General features: G+C 37.3%; 1 protein-coding gene across 3 annotated transcripts in view; it reads right to left on the reverse strand.

Moving 5' to 3' along the window:
- UHRF2 (ubiquitin like with PHD and ring finger domains 2) overlaps positions 1-25,797 on the reverse strand; it is a 64,318-nt gene that overhangs the window by 4,374 nt on the left and 34,147 nt on the right. For 2 of the 3 annotated variants that reach the window (XM_080913233.1, XM_080913232.1), the window contains 10 exons: positions 17,065-17,283; positions 14,387-14,496; positions 13,274-13,460; positions 10,391-10,514; positions 10,050-10,157; positions 8,444-8,548; positions 6,637-6,743; positions 2,760-2,922; positions 1,695-1,835; positions 270-366 (listed from right to left, as the gene is read on the reverse strand). In XM_080913233.1, the coding sequence (XP_080769359.1) occupies positions 270-366; positions 1,695-1,835; positions 2,760-2,922; positions 6,637-6,743; positions 8,444-8,548; positions 10,050-10,157; positions 10,391-10,514; positions 13,274-13,460; positions 14,387-14,496; positions 17,065-17,283 (1,361 nt within the window). Of the gene's footprint in view, positions 1-269; positions 367-1,694; positions 1,836-2,759; positions 2,923-6,636; positions 6,744-8,443; positions 8,549-10,049; positions 10,158-10,390; positions 10,515-13,273; positions 13,461-14,386; positions 14,497-17,064; positions 17,284-20,317; positions 20,416-25,797 lie in introns of those variants that run through there. The other variant, XM_080913234.1, reaches the window with a different exon arrangement.

Here is a 25,797-nt window from a genome sequence, read left to right on the forward strand (position 1 = left end):
ATGATAATGGACTGAACCTCTGAACCTGTAAGCCAGCCACAATTAAACGTTGTCCTTTTAAGAGTTGCCTTGGTCACAGCAGTAAAACCCTAACTAAGATAGATACTATAGTTGCTGTTTATATGGCTCTGACTTTATTAAAAAGACAAACACTGCCCCCTGCCCAACAAAATCCTTCTACTCTAATTGCTTATGAACTTCTCAATTTATTCTCTAATACTCTTCATCAAATGTATTATCAGTATAGATGCCCCACAGTTGCTACTTGCCATTTGAAGCTGGCCTCTTGGTGCCTTCACCAGACTGCTTCTTTGACTGCCCCTTGGTCTTCTTCCCTTCCTTATCTGAGGGGTAGCCTGCTGGATACTGTTGGGGGAAAAGAGATAGTGCTGACTTAAATTTCACAGAGTGAGCAGTTCTATTTCCAGAGGAAAGTTTAGAAGAGAAGGGAGGGCTATTTATGCTTTCTCCACACTTAATTTACATAAAGCAAATAGACATTTTCAGAATTAAAAAGGGCAAAAGAGAATTGAAATCTAAATTCTACTTAAAGCCTTATACCCTTAACTGTAACTGTTACAAATTCTACTTAAAGCCTTAAATCCCAAATGTTACAATGCCCCACTTTACAATTTGATTATTTCAGTTTCAGATCTAAGAGAAAAAAAATCTTCATATGCTTTGTTGGTGGCTTAAAAATTTTAAGAGAAACTAGGCATGATAGTCAAATATAGAACACAGGAACTGGTATTCAAATAGACAAGATGAAATTTGTTAGCTCAAATCTCAAAACAAAAAACTGCCAAATTTCTCATTCCCCAAAATTATGGGATGGAAAAAGATTTTTAAAAAACTAAATGGAACTTAATTTTCCATCACCTAAAAGTTAGATTTAAGGGGATACATTCTACCTCTTAACCATTACTGATAGCTATTACAGAGGGATGCTCAAGTTGAAAGCTCCACACATTTCTGGCCTCAACACATTACTATTAATCCGTAAGAGTAGATATACTTTTATGCTTCTGCTCATTTCCAAATGATGAATCTCATTTAGACAACCATTTCTAGGGGTTTGAAGACAAGAAAAACAGGGCTGGAGAAATGGCTCAGCAGTTAAGAGCTCTTACAGAGGTCCTGAGTTCAAATCCCAGGAACCACATGGCAGCTCACAACCATCTGTAATGGGGACCAATGACCTCTTCTGATGTATCTGGAAACAGCTACAATGTACTCATATAAATAAAATAATCTTAAAAAAAAAAAGAAAGAAAGAAAAAGAAAAGGAAACCACTCAGAGGTGCACAGGTGCACATTCCCCTGCATGAGTGGTCAGACACTAGCACAATTCAGACCCCCTATGCAGAACATAGCCAAGTTAAAGGACAATGCTGACCGGCGTCTCTGGAAGAACTGATGGGGACAGTAGCATATTAGCACTACTCTAGAAGCCACCACTCCACCTACCAAAATTCCTCCAAGTTCCACACAGAATTAAAAACATTTTGCTTTTCACTGACAAGTCCAGCTTTTTGCAGCATGATACACAGGAAACCACCCTTTGTCTGGTTTCTTTCTGCATCCTTGTATACTCTTTATCACTGTCTGTCTGCTGGCCAGTTACTGTATATAAGGCATGGAGAGGGTTGTACATTCCTATAACACATGAGCAGTACAGACCAAAGGGATCTAACCTGCAATCGCAGACACAGTCTCCTTGATCGTTCGATTCCTTCTGAGGTCCAAGGAGCAGGCTCAACATCATCTCTTCTTAAAAGGTAACGCCAAACCAAGAAGCCATGGCTGGATGAAATCTCTGGCCAGTATTTCACTACCTAATATCATAATAACCAAACATAAATAAATCTGCCATAATTAAATGCAACCTCCAAAATATTTGATTTGCTGTAAAAAAAAGGTAAATTAATTAAGAATATTATTAACATTGTTATGAGCTTAATTCCTATTAAGATAGCTCTTATATAAGAATATATAAATTTAACATAGCAGGGCTAGAGAGATGACTCAGTGGTTAAGAGAACCAACTGTTCTTACAGAGGTCCTGAGTTCAAATCCCAGCACCACATGGTGGCTCACAACCATCTGTAATGAGATCTGATGCCCTCTTCTGGTGCGCCTGAAGACAGCTACAGTGTACTTAATATATAATAAGTAAATAAATCTTTAAAAAATTTAACATAGCAACAAATAAACAAATTTTATTTTGCAAATTAGATAAAAAAATTGGTGGTAGATGATTTGCTTATTTTTTATCCAAGGATACAAATCCCATTTTTAATATTATATGTATTCTGTCTTGAAAAACTCTATTGTAATTATTAACATTAAAAGCATTTTTAAAAGATATGTAGTAGCCAAGATATATAATGATCAAATTAGTCACATAGTTTTATCACATAGACTATGTACTTTAAGAGAGACCTTGGGATTAAGGTGGAATGCTGGCCTGACTAGTACAAGCCATGGGTTAGAGCCCTATCAGTGCTAAACAAAACAAGCAAAAGGGAAACCACCTGCATCCAAATTACATATAACTCTGCCTTAGGAATTTCAAAGCCCCTTTCCCCCCAAAATATTGAAATTAAAAGTTTAGCTCATTTATTTTTTACATTTACAGAAAAAGTAGAAATGCCAACAAATTAGCAGAACTTTTCTCTAGCCCACACAGAGTAGTTCCCGGTGATAACCTTGTCTTAAAAGCCCCAGAATGACCAAGGAGATGTCATCAGATAGAGCACCTTATAAATGCCATCATATCTGTTGCCTTCTTCTGGAGCATATTTGCTGATCTTCCTCCCTTTAAAACTGCGTATCACTCTGACGGGCTTACCAGCTCTCCAATTCCGAGACTCTGCCCCAATTTTATCATCCAATGGAGCATCACAGTTTAGGGCCAATGCCCTAAAAAAGACAAAACAAAGTCTTTATACCAAGCAATCTTTCTCCAAATATATAATCGAGCCTTGAGCTCAATTAAAAGGTAAATTATGCCTTACCTGAAGATTAATGTTTTACGATTCTTTCCATATTATTCCAGACAATAGGATTATGTTTTCCCCCACCAGCAGAGAAGACATATCAGTTTTCTGATGTCACCCACAAGCCAAAAGATTGGTTCTGAAAGAGCCTGTAGGGTTCTTCTCAAAATAATAACATCTTTGCCATGTATAATAGAAAACAACTAGAAATACATGGGATTTGCTTAAAATAATGTTTGTTGAGAAGAGAGAGCCGTTGGAAACTAAGGCAACTAATTGCTTTAATACTTAATTTTTGATGAAGTAAGGTGAATGGCTGGAATAATGTAGAAAGAAATCTGGAAAATTGTGTCAGCAAGGTACAAATGGCTTGTCTAGGCTTTCTACATTTCAGACAGCAGGGATTCTGTCTAAAGGATATTAAGAATAAGTATGACATGAGAATATTCTTTAAAGACCTCCACGAGATGATAAATTTAGGTGAATCAAAATGCCAGGGAAATCAGAAGCAGAAGGAAATTAATCTGAGATCACTATGGTTTACTGATTAACATACAGTCAAGGAGGATGGCTTTGCCGGAAGGAAAACACTGGCTGAAGCAACCCCCTAGCATGCAGTGGTAAACAGTGAGCACACTTAGATATTTTAAGAACTTGTGAGGAGTATCTAGTTCTACAGATAGCAGTCTACCCAAGTTGGGATATTACTTAAGATACCTACTAACTTCCTCACCTCAGTAACAGAAAATATTGCTAACATGTGAGAGTTAAAAACCTGAGTTGGCTCAGTAGGTAAGCAGCTGCCTTGTGAGCAGGAAGACCTAAGTTTTGATTCCTAGAACGTCCATATAAAACCCAGGTCATGAGCGTGAGCACAGGGAGAGCTCAAGTAGATGAAGTCAACACGGCTGAGAAGATACAGGAACTGAGAGAAGTTAATAGGAAGGGTGGAGAGGGAGTATGATCAAACACTGTGTGCATGTAGAAAATTCTCAAACATTTATAAAAATGTGGCATTTTAAAAAATTACTAGTGTAGTAATGTGTGCTTACAATTCCAGTGCTGTTACATGTCTTCAGACACACCAGAAGAGGACATCAGATTCCATGACAGATGGTTGTGAGCTGCCATGTGGTTGCTGGGAACTGAACTCAGGACCTCTGGAAGAGCAACCTAGCCTACTTTGTGAATTTCATCCAGGCCAGTAAGAGACACACACATACAAAGGCACATAAACAGCCCACTTTATAACGTCAGGTATGATATAAAATATCTTTTCGGGTGTATTTCTCTTTTATAGAATGTGACTGACCTACGACAAGGAATCTCTTAATCATCTTCTTAAAGTAAATGGAATATAACTTTTCCAGCTGTGCACAAAACTTAGCTTGTTGAAGTTATCTCTTTTGGGCTGGGGAGATGGCTCAGTAGTTAAGAGCACTATCTGCTCTTTCAGAGGTCCGGAGTTCAATTCCCAGCAACCACAAGGTAGCTCACAACCATCTGTCATGGGATCTGATGTCCTCTTCTGGTGTGTCTGAAGACAGCTACAGTGTACTCATATAAATAAATAAATGAAATCTTTTTTTAAAGTTATCTCTTTCACTTAAAGGGGAGATATTTTAAAACACCAGGAGGGTGGGATAAAATACAGCCATCATGTCTCACAGCCATCCAATGTCCTCATCTGGCTTCCTCAAGTACAAGACACACACATGGTTGAAAAAAGGTGTAGGAAAAATATCCATACATAGCAAATAAAAAATTTAAATATTAAAATATAGCCATCTAACTAGGGTTATTGTTGTATCTTTTATCGCCCATATTTTTAAAGAAGAATAACCGCTCCCTTCACATCACTGAGTGATAAGCTCGCAGATCCACAGGGGTCATTAATAATGATTACCACCATCACTAAATGACAGTCAACTCAAGTTCTGACTTCATAAGTTTACAGACTTCTCGTCTGAAGGACGAAACAAGACCAACAATAGGCAATGCAGCAGCTCTTTAACACGTCTGTCACTCCAGCACCAGAGAGGACAGCTGAAACACCCCCATGTCCACTTCACTTTCTGAAGTGGAGGAGCTGCTAAGAAATGGGCTCTGCTCAGAAGCAAGAAGGTATCAAACTTCTTGGCAGAGATGCAAGAATGAACTGCACCATACACTATGTGGTGAGGAGCCGTGTTTGTGACCAAGCTAAAGGTCTTTTGTTTAGGTTTTCATGTGCATCATCAGATAATATACTTCTTTTTAAGATGTAAAACTGCAAGGTATATACATAGTTCTGTGCCTAAAGTAACCAACTGGATGGTTAGGTCTACAAGACAGGTCAAATCTGAGTTGCCTTCAGTTTACTTCATTTTCATCATTTTCCTTTTAACCGCATACATTTTTATTGTTGCCAATTATTTTTTAAGGAGTTGTAACAAACATTACTTATTGGACTATGCAAAAATGTAAATGGAACACAATGTATCTATTCTAAGTGTGCATAGTTAGGAAAGAAATTTCAGTAAAGAGTCTTATTATCACAGAAATATATAATTTCCATACTTGATAACTTTCAAAGCCATTGCTAATTTAAGATGCATATTTACTGACAAAAACTGGTCAGGCTATTTCTAACTCCTAAGGTCATTCCTTTTAAAGAGCTGCCTTCTTTGTAGGAAAAGGACAGCAAGAGATTCTACTTCTATCTCAGGAATGAGATTTCACCAGGATATCTGTCCTGTCTCCTCTGCTAATTCAGTAAAACAATCCTATTGTCAGAAATACTATACAAGATATGAAAACAAGATTCTACAAACCTGGTATGCAATAAAGTATTGAAATAATACCAGTGTATTTTTCATTTGACATGGTAATAAAAAATTCAAGTGATAAAATTTAATGCTTTATACTCAGTGGGGAAATAACCATTTTTACTCAATGCCAAAATGTTCTTTATAGAATATTAAAAAAACCCTAATATAATATATATATGTATATATATATTTCACAAAAATCTTTACTATGACAAGTTATAAAGTGATCTTGGCTATCTGGGGTTTGAGTTTTAATTGTTTACATTATCATGCATTTATAAAATAAATTTTATATTCTATGGTAATAAGAATGTCTCTGTTAAAAGTCAATGTAAGGTTGGTCTTTTGTAACATACTGAGGGAATTAAGTTCAAAAAGAGCACTTTTATAATTTGAGAGTTAATTTTTAATACAATCTTAAAAGTGCATGGAGACAGATGGCTATTGCACTTACCATTCACACAAGATTACTGCACATCAGTAAGTCACCTCTAAAGCAAACTTGTCACGTAGAAGCTAACGTGCTGAGGGAAGATCCCTTCAGTTGTGACTTAGAGTGTACTAACTGCGCCACCTCCTCTTCCATTCCACTTAAATCATAAGGTTTCTTTCCTTCAAAAGTGGCAACAGGCTTTAAATGTACTGCAGTTTTCAAGTAAAGGGGAAATTATGCCACTTAAAAAATAACAGTATAGAAAATAAACAATGACATTTTAATTTCATCTAACTCCTATTTGAAGATTCTTCCCTAGAGTTTAAATATCAAGTTCTAATGCTAGGGTCAAGTCTGACGCAAACTCCAGATCGTACGGTCTTTCGAACAGCACCTGTTCATGTTTGTCAGTGTCTGATCAGCCGATGGGGCGCCAATTCTCTTATTACCAGCTAGATTTTTACCACCGCTTCCAGTGTATGTGAACTCATCACCTCGGTCCTACAAGGAAAGATTTGTTTTCAGTAAGATACTTCAACCTTAGTATAATTTCACCAGTTCTCACTTTAGAGCTGGAACATTAGGTTAAGATGTTATCAATATGCTTCTCAGAGAATTTGCCAAAATAAAGCAAAACATAATCATGTGTGCAGTATACCTTAAGTTTTATCTAAAGATTTTGCTTCAAAGTTATAGTTATAATGTCTAAAACAGTTCTTATGCTGTGCATGTATCCAACTCATCCACAACATTTTACAAGGACTAAAGGGTCAGAATAATTCGGTTCCATGGTAACTGACGTATCAACACTAACGTGCAGGTTCTTTATGCACAGTATCACTTTCATGAGCATTTCACTGTGGGATTCTTAGCTTTTTTTTTTACACAATACAGAATTTCTGATAGCTATTCAAAATTTGACATGGTCATTAAACACATTATATAAAGTAAATTTACCTAAAAGCTTCACTGTACAGTTCTAATGGCATAGTAAGTTTTCCATATTTTGTTATTTTGACATTATCTATGGTACACTCAGGTTAAAAAGAATAAGCATTGCCCCTATTAAAAAAAAATCTGGAAAATACACTGAAAATTGAATGCAATACTTGGCATCTCCTAACTTTGATAAATGTGCCCAAAGATGTTATAAAAATCAACAACATAATCATTTTTGAGGTAGCTACAAATTTATACAGGTATAAGTGAATCTCAACTGATTCGAAATTCAAATAATGTAAGAAAAACATCAGTACATAAATTAGCTGGTTAGCGATTTGGGTTTTTTAATTATATTTTCATTAATTTACTTGGTGATAGTGTATACACATGCCACAGCTCATGTATAGAGGTCAGAGGACACCTTGCCGGAGTCAGCTGTTTCCCTCTACCAATGAGTCCTGAAAATCAAATTCAGGATGCCAGGTCTGGTGGTAAGCGCCTCCACCCACTGGCCCAGTATTCTTTTATAATGTGAAATCAGGATGAACTTAAGGCAATGTTATTTTTTTCTACTAAAATGTTACTTCTTTGAAGGTTGCTTGTTCCCATTCCTTGGATTACAGCCTAACTAAACTTGTGCACTAAGTGTTCTTGTAAGGCAGGCAGAGTGGTGTACAGTATAACCCCAGCACTCTCAAAGGCTAAGAAGAAAGACTAGAGTTTAAGTATGGGACAGAACTACATTCTCTATCCATCATCCTCTCGTCTCTCTTCTCCCTCACAAGCTACTTAACGACACCTAAAGATAGACGGGTGTACCAGCTCCTGCCATCAACCAATCACACAAACCAGTATTTTCATCTCAGATTCCCCAGCTAATGATTAGTCCAAGGCTGCCTGGATATGCTTTAATTTATCCCACGACACACTCTACCGTGCCTATAAAACACGCATGGAATGCTGTATGACCCAGAACTCATACTTCCTGATATAAGCACTATACACAACGGTGGACTGCAGCTTTACCCATATCATTTCTAATGCTACCGTGAAACCAAACACCAGAGAATATATTTTTATGCTAGTTATCAACTGTGTAAGCTGAGCCATCATATATAAAAAACAGACACTACTAAATCTTCTAACACATAGAACCAATCACTTCAACAAAACTGGGCTAAAAAAGAGACAGTAGTATGTGATGTATTTTGGGCATAACTTTAGTACTTTTAGAATGATAAAGTCATATCATTACTTACAACTTCATCTTCAAATCCTCCAGCCAGGACAAGAGAGTAAGCCCCATCATTGCTGCGACCATGAATCCCACCAACATGAGGCCTGTGAACCCCTGCTTCGCTCACCTAGGCAAACGGAACAAATGAAGCACATTGTGCATGTATGGAACTGAAAAACAGGTAGAATTAAGAGTAGCAATGGAGTGAGACTTACAAAACACTTTCCCATGCGTATTAAACGTTAAAGCCCAATCACCTAGAGTTCACCCTCTCATTTTAATTTTCTCAAATAAAACCCTGAAAGTGTTGAGGTTTTTCCCCCCCAGTTCTAGCCAGCGATCTTGCTTTGAGACCTGCACACTGATGGACACTTCTGCACTGCCTTGCTCTGTTCCTTTCAAATCCATCCTACCATAAACAGAATGATCTTTTTGTTTGCTTATTTCTGGCACCTGATTGGCATCATACTCCCTGTGTCTATCAGGCTGACCCAAACTTGAGGTCATTCTTTTCCCTTTGCCTCAAAGTGCTGGGATCACAGGCATGAGCAGCATGCACGGTGCAGAACGGTCCTTATATGGGTAATCTTTCATTGGGCTGAGGAGAAGCAAGTGTCTGAGTAGGTAGTGGCCTGCCTGTAATTTCTGATTTAGAAGGCAGGCAGGGAATCCCTGGAGCAAGCCGGCTAGCAAGACCAGTAGTATAATTCTTGATATTATAAAACTGGTCAAAAGCCTATGGTTGTAGAGGTTAAAGATTCTATCAGAAAATTTGCTACATAGATACAATGTACTCATCAAACTGCCTAAATAACTGTATTTATGCCTGCAGATTACTGCTGCTGCTGGCTTTTCACTGCACATAACTAATGGCCAAAGTACCGAGAATAAATTACTGTTAAATGCCCACCCAGAAGTTGGACATCTCTATAACTCAGTCCACGACTGGCAACAGTGCTAGAGAAGGGGTGTAAAGAACATAAGAGCCAGGAAGAGGTGGAGAAAGGCAAAGAGTTTTAGTACTGGATTAACTGATACTAAGTAGCTCAGTATCTTAGAATTCACTCAAGAAGAGTCTCAAAAAAAAAAAAAAAAAATGTCTAAAAGGAAGCCCAAACCTTTAATGACAATAAAGAATCTACCATATAACTTAAAATTATTTCAAATATTAATTTTCTAAAAATGTTCCTGCGAAGCTAGATGGTGGTTCATTCCTCTAATTATGGCACTAGGGAGGCAGAGGCATTCGGTTCTGTGAGTTCAAGACCAGCCTACTCTACAAAGTGAGCTTCAGGACAACCAGGGCTACACACAGAGAAACTGTGTCTTGAAAAGAAAAACAACAACAACAACAACAAAATTCCTGAGAACACTTACCGATAATAGTATGTAGCACGGAACAACATGGCAATAGAGAATAAAGGCAACTAATATGTCTCCCTGAGGCTGTACTTCTGTCTGACCATGTCTGGGGAAAGATACTCATTCCAAAGACCTTTTATTCTAACAAATGAATGGCATGTGCTACTTAGTTGAGACACATTTATAATGAAAAACAAAAGTAAACATCACTTGAATTTTAACTGTATGGATTATGCCCTTCCAACTAAGCTAATTTAAAAGCAAACCTGAACTCTGAATCTCCAAGTTGATCCAACAGGAATACCAGGGATAGGTCCATAATGATTTGATGGGACAATAGTACATTCTTTTGTACGACCAACACAAGCCATTCCCTGTAAGTCACAAAAGAATCCGTTTGAGAATCAATGGTGTAAAAAAGGTCTTTTCAAGATATCAAATTCCCATAAAATGTGAGTAAAACAGCCAGATGAATGAAACTTATTTGCATAATTGTCACTGATACTAACAATTCCATTGTTTAATCTTCCATACACTACCAACAGTGAAACACTATTTACTACCAACTGTGAACAGGAGAATGAGAGGAAGGAAGGCTCGTTCTTACCCTGCCCCAGTCCCTCCGGCTCTCTGTACTGGCTGAGGGCATCTTCGCTTTCTTCTTACTCAGCTTGAGTCTCTCCCCAGCCTTTACCACCTCACTAGAGTCTGTTTTACAGGAAGGACAATACCTTAATGGAATAAAAAGACAAAACAAAGAGTATTTGGTAACTAAGACCAGTAATAAAATAATGGCTACATTAGGACAAGTATTAAGATACACTGGGCTAGACTACAGAGTACCAATTGCTACTAACATCTTAAACTTTTGTTCAAAAGTATTCACACGATAAAAACTATAGTAAAAAAAATTCTTGTTTTGCTTCTAAAGTATTTTAAGTTTTGTATTATACACCCTGAAATTCAGTTCAAAAACCTAGAGTGTGTGTGGGAGGGATAATGCTTAATCTTATTACCAACTCTAATAAAATATCCATTTGAAATTCTTATAATAAAAACTAAAGGAAAAAGAATTCTAGGTCCAACAGTGAAACTGTAATGAATACATCTTCCCATTTAACATGGTTATTAAAATTCTCAAAAGGAAAAATACAGATATGTATTTAAGTGGCCAGTGATATGGCAGTAAGTAAAGGGTCCCTGCCACCAAGATGGCTAACCGGATATCATTCCCCGGGACCCACATGGTAGAAGGAGAGAAACAATTTCCTCAAGTTTTCTCGAATCTTCATCCTTACTCTGTATTACATCAACATACTACATGAAAAGCAATACATATGGAAGATGTGAGTGTGTGTACATAAATGGTACAGCTTTTTGGCAGAGCTATGAACAAAGGCTTTGGTTCAAGTCTCAACATCACAAAGTCTAGTCCACCACAGTAAACACACAGCATCTCTACATCTGCCTCCGTTTTCTGGACTTGTTTGTCCTCTCTCAAAAGCTCCTGTAATACTTTTGAAAAACCTTGTCTAGAGAATGAAATAGGGTCACTCTCCATCAAAAACTGGAAAAGTCAAGAACATACAAACAAAAATATAATTCACTGCCAAATTAGAATTCACCTTAAATTTGTAACTCTTCCTTCATAATTATGTCTTCCATAGAAGTTTTAGATTAAAGAATACAGCTACACCCACACATTACTCCTAGTTATGAGGTGTATCTGCACTACTGGGGAAAAATGAAAATACTTTTTCTTTAAACTTGAAAAAAATCTATCTGAAAAGTCACCAAATATAATCAAGTTTTTTCCACTATACTTCCACCAAAAACAGGGATAGGAGACTTCAGAGGAAACATAGTTACTAGCTATGTGATCATGCAAATCAGTTTAGGAAGAAACAGAAAGGAATCATAGCCCCTCTCCATTTTGTTGTCTTAATTTTAAAAAATGGGATGTGTGTGCCCTCGCACGCTTGCGCGGGTTGTGTACATGCATGGCACACAGGGAGATCAAAAGACAACTTAAGAGAGTTGGTTCTGTCCTACTGTGTGAGTCCCAAGGACTGAATTCAGGTCACCCTTGACATAATACTTTAACCATGTCACCAGCCTCTTCCCTGCTTCCTTATACGCCTGTGGTTTCTGTAGTAACACAGCCATCATGTTTTCAATGAGCCTACAGACTATGGGAAAGAGCTGTTCTTCACCTGAGACTAGCTAGCCACTTGGGTTATCAGTGTTTTTGCTTAAAAACCTTCTGTGGCAGCAGTGAGTGGCCCTGGAGAAACAGCTCAGTTGTTCTGTCAGAAGACCAGAGTTTGATTCCTAGCACTCTCATCAGAAGGCCCTTAACTCTAACTCCAAGAAATCCTACATGCATGCACACAATTTTTAAAAAATACTTTAAAAGATTCCTTAATGTGATTTTTTAAAAGTTTATTATAAATGGGACTAAAAACCTTTCCCCTAATCTTTCATAAGTGCTTTGTTTTTAACTATCAGTGCACAAGTAATTTAGATTGTGTCAAGAATATTCAATCTTGGAGCCTTGTTCTACTTAAGAACTTCCTAAAAATTAGATACAATATCCATAAGACACTGCTGGTGTACATTAAGCATTTAATTACTAAGAACATAACAGGAAATACAACGCCATTATAAAGGCTGACGAGACACACCTAAATGGAAAACTGGAGGATGAATATTACAGTGAAGGCAAGCATAATGCTTCCAAGAACCATCATTTGAAAACAGAGACAAGAATGTGACTTAAAAGACATGAAAGACACTGAATCTAGATAGAATACACAGTATTTAGGGAAATAAGAGAGAAAAATAATATGATAGACAGGCAGGAAAACAACTAAGTGGTGTTACTCCAGGTCCTTAAGGTCTCTAAAGCAAAAGCCTAGTAACCAAGTCTGCACTTCTGCAGGACTTCATACTGGAGCATGACCAGAAATCCAAATCTGTAAACTTACAACCCAGCTCAGAGTTGTGCCGCAAATGAAGCAAGATAGCAGCGCCAAGTGACCACTAGCTGTGGCACCTTAAATACTTGAATGCACCATAGGTCTTTAGAAATCCATGTTTGCCCAGGAGTTCTGTAATTCCAGCTCCTGGGAGGCAGAGGCAGGCAGATTTCTATTGGTTTGAGGCCAGCCTAGTGTACATGCAAGTTCCATGCTAGCCAGGGCTACATAGTAAGAGACTATCTGAAGAAAAAGAGAAAAAAGGAAGAAAGGATGGAAAGAAAGAAGGATGAAAGGAAAGATGGATGGATGGATGGAAGGAAGGATGAAAGGAAAGATGGATGGATGGATGGATGGAAGGAAGGAAGGAAGGAAGGAAGGAAGGAAGAGAGGGAGGGAGGGAGGGAGGAAGGAAGGAAGGAAGGAAGGCAGAAAAATCTACTTTTTGAGGCTCCATTTTGATTATCTACAGAAGGACAAGACAGAAGATGACAACACCCTGGTGAAGATACCAATACTCCTCTTCTGGGACTTTATCCAAAGGTGGGCTCAGGCAGTAAATGTGATAGGCCATATTGCATTCATCACACAGAAGCTGCATGCTGGGATCCCGTTTCTCTCCACACTTATGACAAGAACACATGTGACATGTCTTATCTGGGTCTCCACCACACAAATCACATTCAGGATCATTTTTTCCTATAAAGAACAAAATTATGAAATGTTACTTTTTACATACCTATTAGTCACATAAAGACAGTGCCCATAACCACTGAACCATCTCTCCAGCTATTTACATAAAGAAAAATCCTCTGAAGCAGCATGTAACTTTTTAAAATTCAAAAATAAACATGTGCCAAAAAAAAAAAAAAAAAAAAAAAAACCCTAGGGACTAGAGAAATGGCTCAGTAGGTAAAGGCCCTGCTGCCAAGCCAGGTAACCTAAGTTCAATACCTATAACCCACATGGGTATTGAGAGAACCAACTTAAACTTTTATACTGGTACTGTGGCACACGTACACACACCAAAAAAGAAAGGTAAGAAAGAACATTCTTCACCCCAGATTTTCTAAATCAGAATTTATGAAATGGGCCCATGAGTATACCAGAGTGTGTGTGAGTGAGTGTGAGTGTGTGTGTGTGTGTGTGTGTGTGTGTGTGTGTGTGTGTAGGGGGGGTAATAGCAATAAACACAGGGATAGTGTATATTATTGCCACAAATTACATTATATACATATTGATGTTAAAGACTAAATAAGAACAGAGAGAAATCACCAATCCAGGCTCAACAGGCAAAAAGCACTTATCACTAAGCCTGATAACCTGAGTTCAAATCCCCAGATCCACATGGTAGAAGAGATTCCCTAATTAGTCCTCTGGCATCAACTTATACACTGGCACACACATATAATTTTAAATATATATATATATATATTAAAGAATACACATGGAGAAGCACTTGAAAGACCATTTTACAAACAGCTTACAACATAAGCTATTCACTTATCCTAGAAAGTGAATTTGTATAATCTATTTCATAACTCCTCCAAAAGTATTCACTGGCCAATAAGACTAAATGTGATCACACAGCACATTGAGTCTAAGCCTAACAGAAAAACACGTACTTAAAAACTTTCCATCTGCAAAGGAGAGAGGGTGGGCCCCAGGCTTCTCAATCTTGAAGATGTCGTCCACAGACACTACTCGGCAGTCATTTAACGTGCCTTCAGAACCCCTGGGGAAAACAGGAAGGGACATTTATTTCTCTAAGCAACATTTAAATTATGTGAAAACAAGTCATTGTAGAAATTTTTCTCACTTATAAATTGATTGAGCTTATGGCTATTACAATTATTCTGGTCTACTGTCTTTGGTAGCAGTTAATCCTCAAAGTTAGATATGACTTCAGAGTAATGATCAGAAATGAAGAAATTCAGAGACTTTATATCTTAGATTATCAGGTAAGAAAAAATAGCTGTCATACATTTAGCATAAAGACTAGATAAATGCACCCCTATTACTTAAAATAAGATTCAAACATATTTCTAATACTTCTAGGCAAAACCAAGATGGCCTTTTACTAGGTTTCTTCTCAAATATGAAGCCATACTTACTTTAATGTACTTCCATTTCCTAAAATGACCGTGAACTTGTTCCTCCTTTTAAAAGCTATTATTGTTAACTTCGTGAATATGTGTGGGTTGGTGCAAGTGCCTCACATGAACACAACCTGGAGGAGCTAGCTGCTGTGCAGCCCCTCAGAGCTGGAGTTACAGTGGGTTGTGAACAGTCTGACACGGGTGCTGGGAGTCACATGGGTCCTCCACAAGAGCAACAAGCTCTTAGCCACTGTGCTATTTCTCAATCCATGTTTACTTTCTTAAATCACAGCTTTTGCTTTGTATTTGAAAAACATTTGATATGCATGGGTTTAAGAATTTTATATATTTGCTTTTGGCTCTTGTAGGGAATTCTACATTTACTTAAAATGCTTTCTCCACTTAAATTTCCTACTAAAAATTTACTATCAAATATAATACAGAAACTGCAAGGTAAACCAAGCAGCTGTGAGGATCTCCTGTTATCATCAGTCATTTCAGCAGACAGAACTGTCATGCTACCTTGGAAGTAACCTTTCTTCACATCTTCTCAACCTTCCTAGAGCTGCAACCCTTTAGTACAGTTTCTCATGCTGTGGTGACCACCAACTATAAAATCATCATCACTCTAAGACAGGGTTCCTCCAAGTAGCCCTGGCTGTCTTGGAACTCTTTCTGTAGATTAGGCTGGCTTCGAATTCAGACATCTGCCCGCCTCTGCCTCCCAAGTGCTGGGGGTGTGCTGGGCTTATAAAAATATTTTCATTGCTACTTATCACTGTAATTTTGCTGTTCTGGATCATAATATAAATATAATATGCAGGGTATCTGATAATGTAATCTCTGATTTTAAACTATGAAATATATTCCTATCCTCAAACCATGCCTCTCAGTGCTGTGATTTTAAGGGACCACCATATTCATACTGTTCTTTTTTTTTTTTTTATAAGCTCAATGCTATGACTCAATGCTATGAGTTTCGGTATTTACTATTGTATGGCACATTTTTTATGCTTCCTACAATCAAGTATACCATAAGGTTCCCTATACAGACAAGTAATTCTGGTGGCTTCTTCAGATTTGTATACATATGTAACTTATAATTTATTCAGAAATCTGTAATTCAGTTACATCCTTAGTTGAGTAACAGAATCACATTTGTATTTCTCTAGAAAGGTCTGAAATCGTTTTAATATGTTTAAATATGAGCTTTAATTCTAATACTCTAACACACACACACAAAAAAAAAAAAAAAAAAAAAAAGTAAAAGCTTTCTTCGGCAGGTCCTAATAGTCTTTATCCTTATCTCAGGGTTATCAACTATTGCCATGAGTCAAACAAGAAGCAGTTTAAGCTGTGCAGTCAGATGTCCTCAGTTGCAGATTCACAAACAAAGCTGTTAAAATACAAACCCAGCATAGATAATAATCAACGGGCACTGCTGTGTTCCAATAAAACTTTGTTTACAAGCACAAGCAGCTAGTGGGCTATAGTTTACCTAGCCTTGCTTTCTATTAACCATAATAAATGTTTGCTCCTAGATTTGTCACCTTTTGCCATGAATGCAGTTAAATACAACATGAACAATATATAAATCTGGCTCACTCTTAAGAAGTGAAATCTGTTAGTGGCCTGCTAAATTTCTTCACTGATCAATACAATAAATCTGGTATAAATTCATGATAAAAATACATATAAAATTTAAAATGAAAATTTAGAAACTCCTTAATACATGCTATCTTTTTAAAAGCAAATGAGTGTTTATTCAGTCAATTAAAATTGAGAGGAAGCAGAGAGAGCGGTAACTTCCCCATGTAGAGCTCTGTATAAAATCGTGGCCACTGGTTCCACTTGAGGAAAACCCTGAAATGTCCCAGGCTAGAAAACAAAGGTGAAGCTGTCATCTACAGTAATACACTAATATGTTACAGTTGTGTATTACTGTTTCAACTATAAGAACTCAACGAAGCACAGATTTCCTTAGTAAGATGCTTTTATATCAGTCTCCAAAAGACCTTAGAAATGAAGATATACATTCAGTTTTAGTAAAAATTCTCAGTTTATAAAAATATTCCCCTCTAAGATGAAAATTTCTCTCTAACCCCCTCTTCTTCAATGAGAATATGCACTTCCTATCTGAGAATTACACTCCTTATTGAGTTACAAGAGTAACAGTGATGAGAACCCATGAAAACTTTCCTTACCCCAGGAAAACTTTCACACGAACTTCCTTTTTGGTCCTTGATATTGTCTTCAATGTGGTAATTTCAGCATCATACCAAAATCCTCTTTTTCCTGGATTTTCTACATTATAATTAACCATTACCACATCACCAACATTTAGTTCATTCCATTTTAAAATGGTCCTTGCTCGTGGTCGAATATCCTTAGCATTCATTTCTAGTATACCACTTTCTGGATATCTGAAGGAACAGGAAAAACCCCACACAATAGAGTTTAGGATTATTTCCACAGAAGGGTAAATTTGTATGCACTATATGCAAAGACCTAATTTACAGAGTTGAAAATAAAAACAAAACAAAGTTCCTGGTGGTGGAGGTAGCACATGTTGGTAAGATGTACTGAAGAAATGGAGGTAGAAGGAATTAGAGATCAGCGTAGATCACATCTTTAATAAATGTATACACATATACATACATACAGGCAGCAACATCTTTTATTACTAGGTATACTTCTCACTTGTACTGCAACTCACAGGTGAACACAATGAACTCTCTTCCCCACCAAAGTAAGTAAGCCCTACACAGGTACTTTCATGGCTTATACAGCATCGGGCAAGTACACTCCATGTTTTGTATACATCATCCTATTGAGCTGGGATTTCTTTCCACATTTATTGCTGTGTGTCTGTGCATATGTAAATATATGCCATCCCTGCTGAGGCCATCACCTCAACTGGAGCTGAAGTTGAAGGCAATTTTGACAATTCAAAGTATGGGTGCTGGAAGCCAAACTCAAAATCTCTGTAAAAGCTGAAAGTGCTTTTAACGCTGAGCTACATCTCCAGTCCTGGGTTTGTTTTGTTTTATGTACTAAATTTATTCTGCCAAATATTGCTGTTATAATATCCTAAATGAGATTGTGTGTTTTTTGAAGATACTTAAATTATATGTATTAATGATTTTAATTAACATAGCTAAAAGATGGAATAGTAAAAAATACAAATCCTTGTTTCATACTTAAGAATTATGTCAATAGGGGATAGGGAGATGGCTCATCAGTTCAAGGAAGTGGAGGACCTGGGTTCAATTCCCAGCACCACATGGCAGCTCACAGCCATCTGTAACTCCAGTCCCATGGAATCCCACACCTCCTTCTGGCATCTTTGGGTACACATGGGGCAGGGGCATACATGCGCAAAAAAAGTTAATAGGGTCTGTTGAGATGGTTCAGCTATGAAGAACACTCGGTGCTCTATTGAAGCACTTGCTGCCAGGTCCAGAGTTCAGTTCCCAGCACCCACATGGCCCTTCACAACTGCCTCTAACTCCAGACCCAGGGGACCTGGCTGACACCCTCTTCTGAGATCATGGGTACAAGGTGCATAGACAGTGCACAGACATATAATGTGCAGGCAAAATGCCCAAACACATGAAATAAAAATAAATGTAAAAAAATTTATCCATCATCACCATCATTTTAGCAGGCCTATGTCGGCTTCTCCCAGATCTTAGAGCTAGTTCACCAAGTTTCCTGATTTACTTCATTCATGAATCTAGCTAGTGTGTCCCAACAGGTTCCATTTCCCCAGGAAAATATTCTTGGTAAAACTATTGTTCTTCAATGTAGTGATGCCCCCTAGTAATGCTTAGGACCAAAAACCAAATCAAATAAGCACTCCCACAGGTTTATATGTAGCAGAAAGTAGAACTATGGGGGAGGGCACCTAACAGAACAGAACCTTAATTCCTCAAGGATTTATTTTAAAGGTTTTGGTGTTGGTGCACAGCTTCAATCCCAGCCTTAAAGAGGCAGAAGCAGTTCCAAGATAGCCAAGGCTACACATAGAAACCCTGCCTAGAAAAGAAAACAACAACAACAACAAAAAAAAAAAAATACAAGAGAAGAAAAAGAGTAATTTTAGGCTCAACTTGTTAACATCAACAAGCCAAAGACAGCAAGCAAACACTACACCTGGCTTTTATAAAACTAGGACCAGGCTGCCTTTGTGCACCATTTTAGTTACAGAGAAGTAACTAGTACCTGTTTCCACACTTAAAATATTCAATCAACTGAGATGAGCCACACTGCTATGGCACTTCAGCGTGTAGAGTACAGACCAGGATATCACCACACCTACAGACTAACTGAAAATCACATGCTGGAAATAAGGCTCAGCATCAAAATTTTACAAATCCTTCCTGTCAGTCAAGTTAACTTCATGCTATAGGAATGCAAACATATTCATTATAACCTTGAGAATCAACAGCATTAATAAGGTAGAAATTAATGGAAGAAAATTGATCCTTAGCCAAGACTCTCACAATATACCTAACTTACCCACGAGTACCAATACTGTATGAAACCTTTAATCACCTATTTTAATCAAGTCTCTACACTTCAGTTAATTGGGTGAAGGAAATCCCAGTATTGGTCAGGGGCCCTTGAGACACTTAATCATTTATCCCCAGTGCCATTAGGTCCCTTTGGCAACACTTCCAAATAATTAGCCTCTGCTCAAAGAGTCAATGATGGAAGGAAAGCTTTAACCTGACACAGATCTGATAGAGGAAAGAGAAGACAGATACAGAACCAGAGATAAGTGTTTTGAACTTATGTATATAATGCCATAGAGAAATCCAAACACTGTCTTCAGAACAGAACTAGCAAGACAGCCTTAAATATTGCCTACCACCTCCAATTATTCTATGAGGTACTGTTTTCAGAGGATTTCTTTTAACTCACATAAAGATTTAACTATCCTGTGTCTTCTCAATTTTTATTTTGCCCAGATCTAGAGTCTCACTTTGGTTTCTTGCTGTTGTGTACACTTAGAAAAGCTATTGTGAATCTGTAACAACTCCTAACAACTCCCACTGTCGCTACATACACCGAAGTGATCTTAGTGTTTCACCTACTTTAAAGAACTAAACACAACTAATAAATTTAAGTTGCTACCATTCTGTCATTAAACCTAAGGAAGAAATCTTTGACAAGTACAGCTGCATCTATGGTTCTATTCTTCTAGTTAATGGGCACACCTGGATATAGAAACAACTGACATTTTCTCAGTATATAAAGTGAAAAAGTGAAAAGGTCAGATCTGTTTTATTTTAGAGGAACTCAAAGTGTAATCATAGATGTGAGCCACACGCCAGCAAAACTAGATTTTTTTTAATTCATAAATCCTCCATTTGTCAAAGTCTTTGAAAAAGTACACACTTAGAATGTAAACACTTTAAACAAACAAACAAACAAACAAACAAAGGGTTTTACCTAATTTGGTTGGTTTTGTTCATCTGAAATAGGGTCTTACTTTGTAGCTCAAACTTTTCATCAACTTGCAATCCTCCAGACTTGGCCTCCCAAATGCTGAAATTACAGGTACATACCATCCCACTAGGCTCTTATTTCACATAGACATGAATGAATTCTGACAAACTACTTGCTATTAAAATCATTAAGTTTTGTATAGGATTTGTGATTATACTTAATGTTAAGAGTTCTTAAGGCCATCCATAATCCAAGTGATTCATTAACATGGAACTCATTAGAATACAGCCCATTTACGGCTATGATCTCCTACAGCCAATAAATAAATAATAAAAGACTGACTAGAAGAAACTAGACACACTAGATTCAAACTTTGAGGATCCTGTTCCTCAGAGACATGCCTTCTCCAACCAAAGTGTAACATGTGAAATACATTTTACTATGTCAACATATTCAAGTGTCCAGTCTTGAAAGACTGGTCATATAGGTACACAGTACATACCAAAAGTCCAGACTCTCCAAAGCAGATATTCAACCAAAGTTAAACTAAAAAAAAATTCTCCTAAACCTAAATATCCAAATATCAGCCAAAGCCAGCTATATAACAGACCTTTTAAAGAAAGGCAGTCTGAGATCAGAGGTCAGTTCTTTCCTAGACATGCTCAAGACTCACGTTTTACCAACTTGTGGGCTTATGTTTTGGGAAACAGATATTAAGATGAAGGCTGACAGCAGTTATAAAAGATATGGGAAGGATCTTCACTATTGTTAAGGGCCCTCAACTCATGATGATGGCCAACTGTGTTGAAAGGCAAAAGGAGTGGGGGATATAGGGCATGAAAGGTCTCAGATATCTGGGTAAGTCTTGTCCAAGCCAATACTAAACTTAGGTACAGAAATTAAACAGGTCACTTCACTGGGCAGAAACCTGACAAACCCAGGAAGTCTTCCTACATTTGGTTTTGGGCTGAAGGGCACTCAGAGTATGACCTTGGCTTAAGTGCTGAGCTTACCAGCTATCTCACTCCTAACACTGATGGTAGGATTTTCTGGACTTCTGAACAGCATACCCTCAGGGATAGTAAAGCTGCATATAAAGCCGTTTACTCCTCAAATGACTTACACTCCTCGACTCCCTTCAAAATAATCCTCTCATACTTAAATATGCCGGTCAAAACTGGCCATGAGTTGGTAATGATTGAAGTTTAGCTATTATGTTGTTCTCTCAACCTGCCAACCTGTTTACAGAGTTAACAAAATCAAAAGTACAAGTTAAAAATCTAAACACAAAAGCCTCTCCACATTTTTAAACTCCTCCGTTACATCTGCAGAAAATTCATGCTAAAATTCAAGACTTCTAACATGCAGTCTTCTGTTCCAGTCCACCACACCTCCTGACTTCTAAGTATTTCTCAGAGGCAACTGCTTTGGTAGGTTAGGAGGAACATGCAAAACGACAACAACAATCAAGCCCAGGGCCTTAGGCATAGGCATGCTAGGCAAGCAATCCACCACTGAGTCTCATCTCCACTCCCAAAGCCATCCCCTAACCATCTCAACAGCATTAAATAAGATGCTACACTGTACTGTTTAGATGATTACTTCTTCTCCAGACCTATTTGGCTTATTCTACATAGCATATACCAGGAATTATTTTAAGTTGCTACTATGTTTCATAACAATCCTATGACATACATAGTAGTCATTTTATCTTAATCTGGCAAATGAAGTCCAGAAGTTAAACAACTTAGTGGTAAGAAACAGATGTTTCTAGACTACATACTCTTAAACAAGAGTTGATAAACTTTCTTGCTCTTATTACAAACTATACGATGTGGCTTTTAAAAGGTCAGAATCTTTAGCCAAGTAATGAAGTATAGTTTAATTCCATCTTTTTGTTTTCCTTCTGGTAACTTTTCTTATTGGTTGCTGTTTAATGTTCTAGATTCTTCCAGTTATAAAATTCCTCTATAATTAAATACTTTAGACTATCTATGGGGAATCTTCAGAATTCCTTTCCTAGAATGCTGTCTTTTCCAACCTGAAGGGACAATTTGGTAAGCTTGGAACTATTTCAATATTTATGGTGGTATCTTCTTCCATTGTCTGATGTGCTGAATACTATTTCCTATATACTTTATACCTTCTTTCTTGGGTGAAACACAGCTCAGCAGAAGAGGCTAAACTGCTCTTTAACACACATTAATGAGATCAATCATCCCAGACCCCTATTCATATGCTACTTCCAAAGTAGCAGGTAAACTCAAGTTCTCTCAAATGACGGTTTCTGGTCCATGGGTTCAGGTTTCTCTTGGAATGTTGCCAATTACAACTATGCCTATAATTTCTACTCCATCTTTCTTATTATACACCCTTGACAATGGAGTAATATGTCTACTCTCAAGCCCATTTTCTGCTTCTTCCACTGTTCCTCTTCAAGATCACAGAAACACGCCCTGTTCCTTCTATTGTTAAATGAAATTGTAAATACTTTTATCATAGCACTCACCTGGTACAAACAGCAAGTTTTCAGAGACAGCCTGTGTGAATTTGAGGATGTCTGAGTTATAACACCCTAAAGAATATGTGGAAGAATATGTAAAGAAAATCTGCTTCTATAGAATTAAAGCTCTTTAAAAACTATTTTCTGTGTCTCAGTGTTTAGCCAGTGTGTATGTATGTGGGCCATGTGCAGATAGTCCAGAGGCCTAAAGAGAGCACCTGTGGCTGGAACTGGAGTTATGCATGGCTGTGAGTCACCTTGTAAGTGCTGAGCATCCATCCTATGCAAGAGCAATTCGGTGCCCTGAACCCCTAAGCCACTTCTCCAGCTCCAAGGTCTCTTAATTAAGCATTATACATTGAATTCACCACATCTGAAATCGATTTTGATTGTGCTATGTCTCCTCTTAAAAATCCATGGTCCAAGTATTTTTAGGTGGCAAATACATTAGTCTGTCTTGCATTACTGAAACAAAACAGCTGAGGCTGCCTACCTTTATAAGAGAAGAGGGGTTTTGTTTGTTTGGAATTATTTCTAGTTTGTGGTCTGGTGAGTCATAGTCCTAAACCAGGTGGGCTCCACTGATTTCCCTCTGGTAAAGGACTAAAAGTAGATTTAGCATATAATATAACATAGTTATCACAATGTTGGGAGCACATGTGAGAGGAAGTGAACCTATCTTGGAATATGGAGTCAAAAGATCGGGTCTCATAATAACCTTCCAAGGCAGTTCTGCAACTAAGTTAAAGACTTAAAAGTAGGTTTTGCCTTAAAGGCACCAAAACAGCTCTTAACTCAGTCACAGTAGATATGCTTTAACCACATGAACCCCTGGGTAACACTTACGCCACATCCGAACTACTGTCAGGAACAAAATTCCATAGAGTTAACAACAAATACACTTACTTGAAATTTTGCCTTCAGTGTTCTCAAAATAGCAAGTGAAATATCCGTAAGTAGCTAAACTTTTAATTATATCAGAATTTGATAGAGTCTATTCAAGTGTAAGCAACTAATTCCCTTTCTCATGAAGCTTAACGTACAGTTGAAGTTACTGCAACTGGTCCAGGTAGCCATTTCTTTTAGCATTACACTGAGGAAAACTGCAAACTATACCAAATATTCTTTGAGAAATGTTAGCTTGAACAACTTCTAAAACAAAGCTTAAAGTATTCCTAAAAATCTGGAGCCATGAAGCAAGGTCAAGTTCTTTCTACTGTACCAAGAGGCTAGTCCCTATTCCTACAGAAGGAATCTAGGGACTTCTTTCTCAGAATCCGGAAGTCAAAGCATGATTTTGCAGATCCAAGCTAGAACTTCCTGGATTTTATCCCACTTTGATGCTATTTAGACTCTCAAAAGCTTAAATAAATTAAAAGCTTAAATTTTCCCAATGAAAGTTGCATTGTCCCAAATGTAATAAAATTCTCTGAGTTACCCTTCAGAGTACGTACTTTTGATTACCCATAACTAAATGACATCTCCATCAACTAATAACAACCCATTTTTTGCTAACAGATATTAATGAATAAAGTTTACAGAATTCCATTTCAGGGAAATAGAAATGAATTTGCATACAATACTGAAGCTCACTTTTAGTAAGTGACTTTTAAGCTAAAATCTCCAACACTCAAAACTATTAAACAAGGCAGTTACCAACAAAATTCTTCTAAAAAACAACAACAAAACCATTGCTTCCTGAAGAAATACGTTTAAATAAGGACACCATTCATCTGTAGGCATGTTCTAGTTTAGGAAATCTTTAATGTCAAGCTGCATGCAAAAAGAAAACATTTCATATTCTAATGGAAAATATTATGATATTCTATGACACCTAATGTTTAGAACTTACAAACAGGTTATTCAGAACTGCTTATATGGGGATTTTACAAATTATATGAAAAAACATCTCATTTTCAAACACATTTAGCAATAATGAATTACTGTTTTTTAAAAAGTAAAAACACAACTGGGTTAAAAATATCTAAGCCCCACATACAGTACTTTAAAAATACTTACCAAAATAACCTGAGTTTATTTAACAGTTTTAAAAGGCAGAGCATTCCATTGTTAGGTATTTTTTTCAATGTTATAAAAAAAATGAACATAATAGCAAGTAGATGTTCACAGGAAAAATAAATCAGAAGAGCTTAAGTTTAAAACAAGCAAATCTCATACACATATTAAACTACCCTTTTATACCCTCATTAGAGAAGTGTCTCTTGCACATGGTAATTAATTGAGACCCACAGCTGTTTGAGTGTTAAAAAGTAAGACTGCCCTACTACCCAGTTCTAAATGAACGTGCCTACAAAGCCCAGGCACAGCGATCATCATGGAAGAGAGGATGAAAGAGCTACAAGTAAAAGATATCCACAGCAAAGCAATATAAGCTGACTGAACATGACAGGCCCATTACACAACTAAGCTCAAAGCAGCTGGGAATTCGTAGTAACACTTGCATGAGATCAGTGGATACAGGGGGGCCATTAAGTCCATCCCTGAATGAGGACCACTGGCAACTAATGGATGCTAGGAGAGGAAAAAAACCTTTTCTTTAGGGATGTGCCCCCCAAAAGCTATTCATTTTCCAGCAGATGTTCCTATACTAACGCTTATATAGGCAACACTGGGCTCAGAGCTTCAAAAGAGAGAAAGAACACATGAAGTTGGGAGAGAAATGTGCAAGTAGAAAAGACGTTGTAGGAATGAAATGGAATGTGCATTGTATCAAGACATGCATGTACAGAAGTTCAAATAATTAAAAATAAAATCTTATCAAACTAAAGACTTGCAACTCAAACAAAATACTGAGTTTATTGCATAATATAATATATACTGTTCTTTCTATTTAATAGGTTTTGGAATCTCTATTTGAAGAACAGACCTCTGTTTTCCCAAGAGCTACCTAGTACAGGTATGAGGAAGGAGCACCTCAGTAATATGCATCCTAAACAATTTGTTTGGATAAAATCAACGT

This window comes from Micromys minutus (assembly GCF_963924665.1).
Source record: "Micromys minutus genome assembly, chromosome: 2".
Lineage (NCBI taxonomy): Eukaryota > Metazoa > Chordata > Mammalia > Rodentia > Muridae > Micromys > Micromys minutus.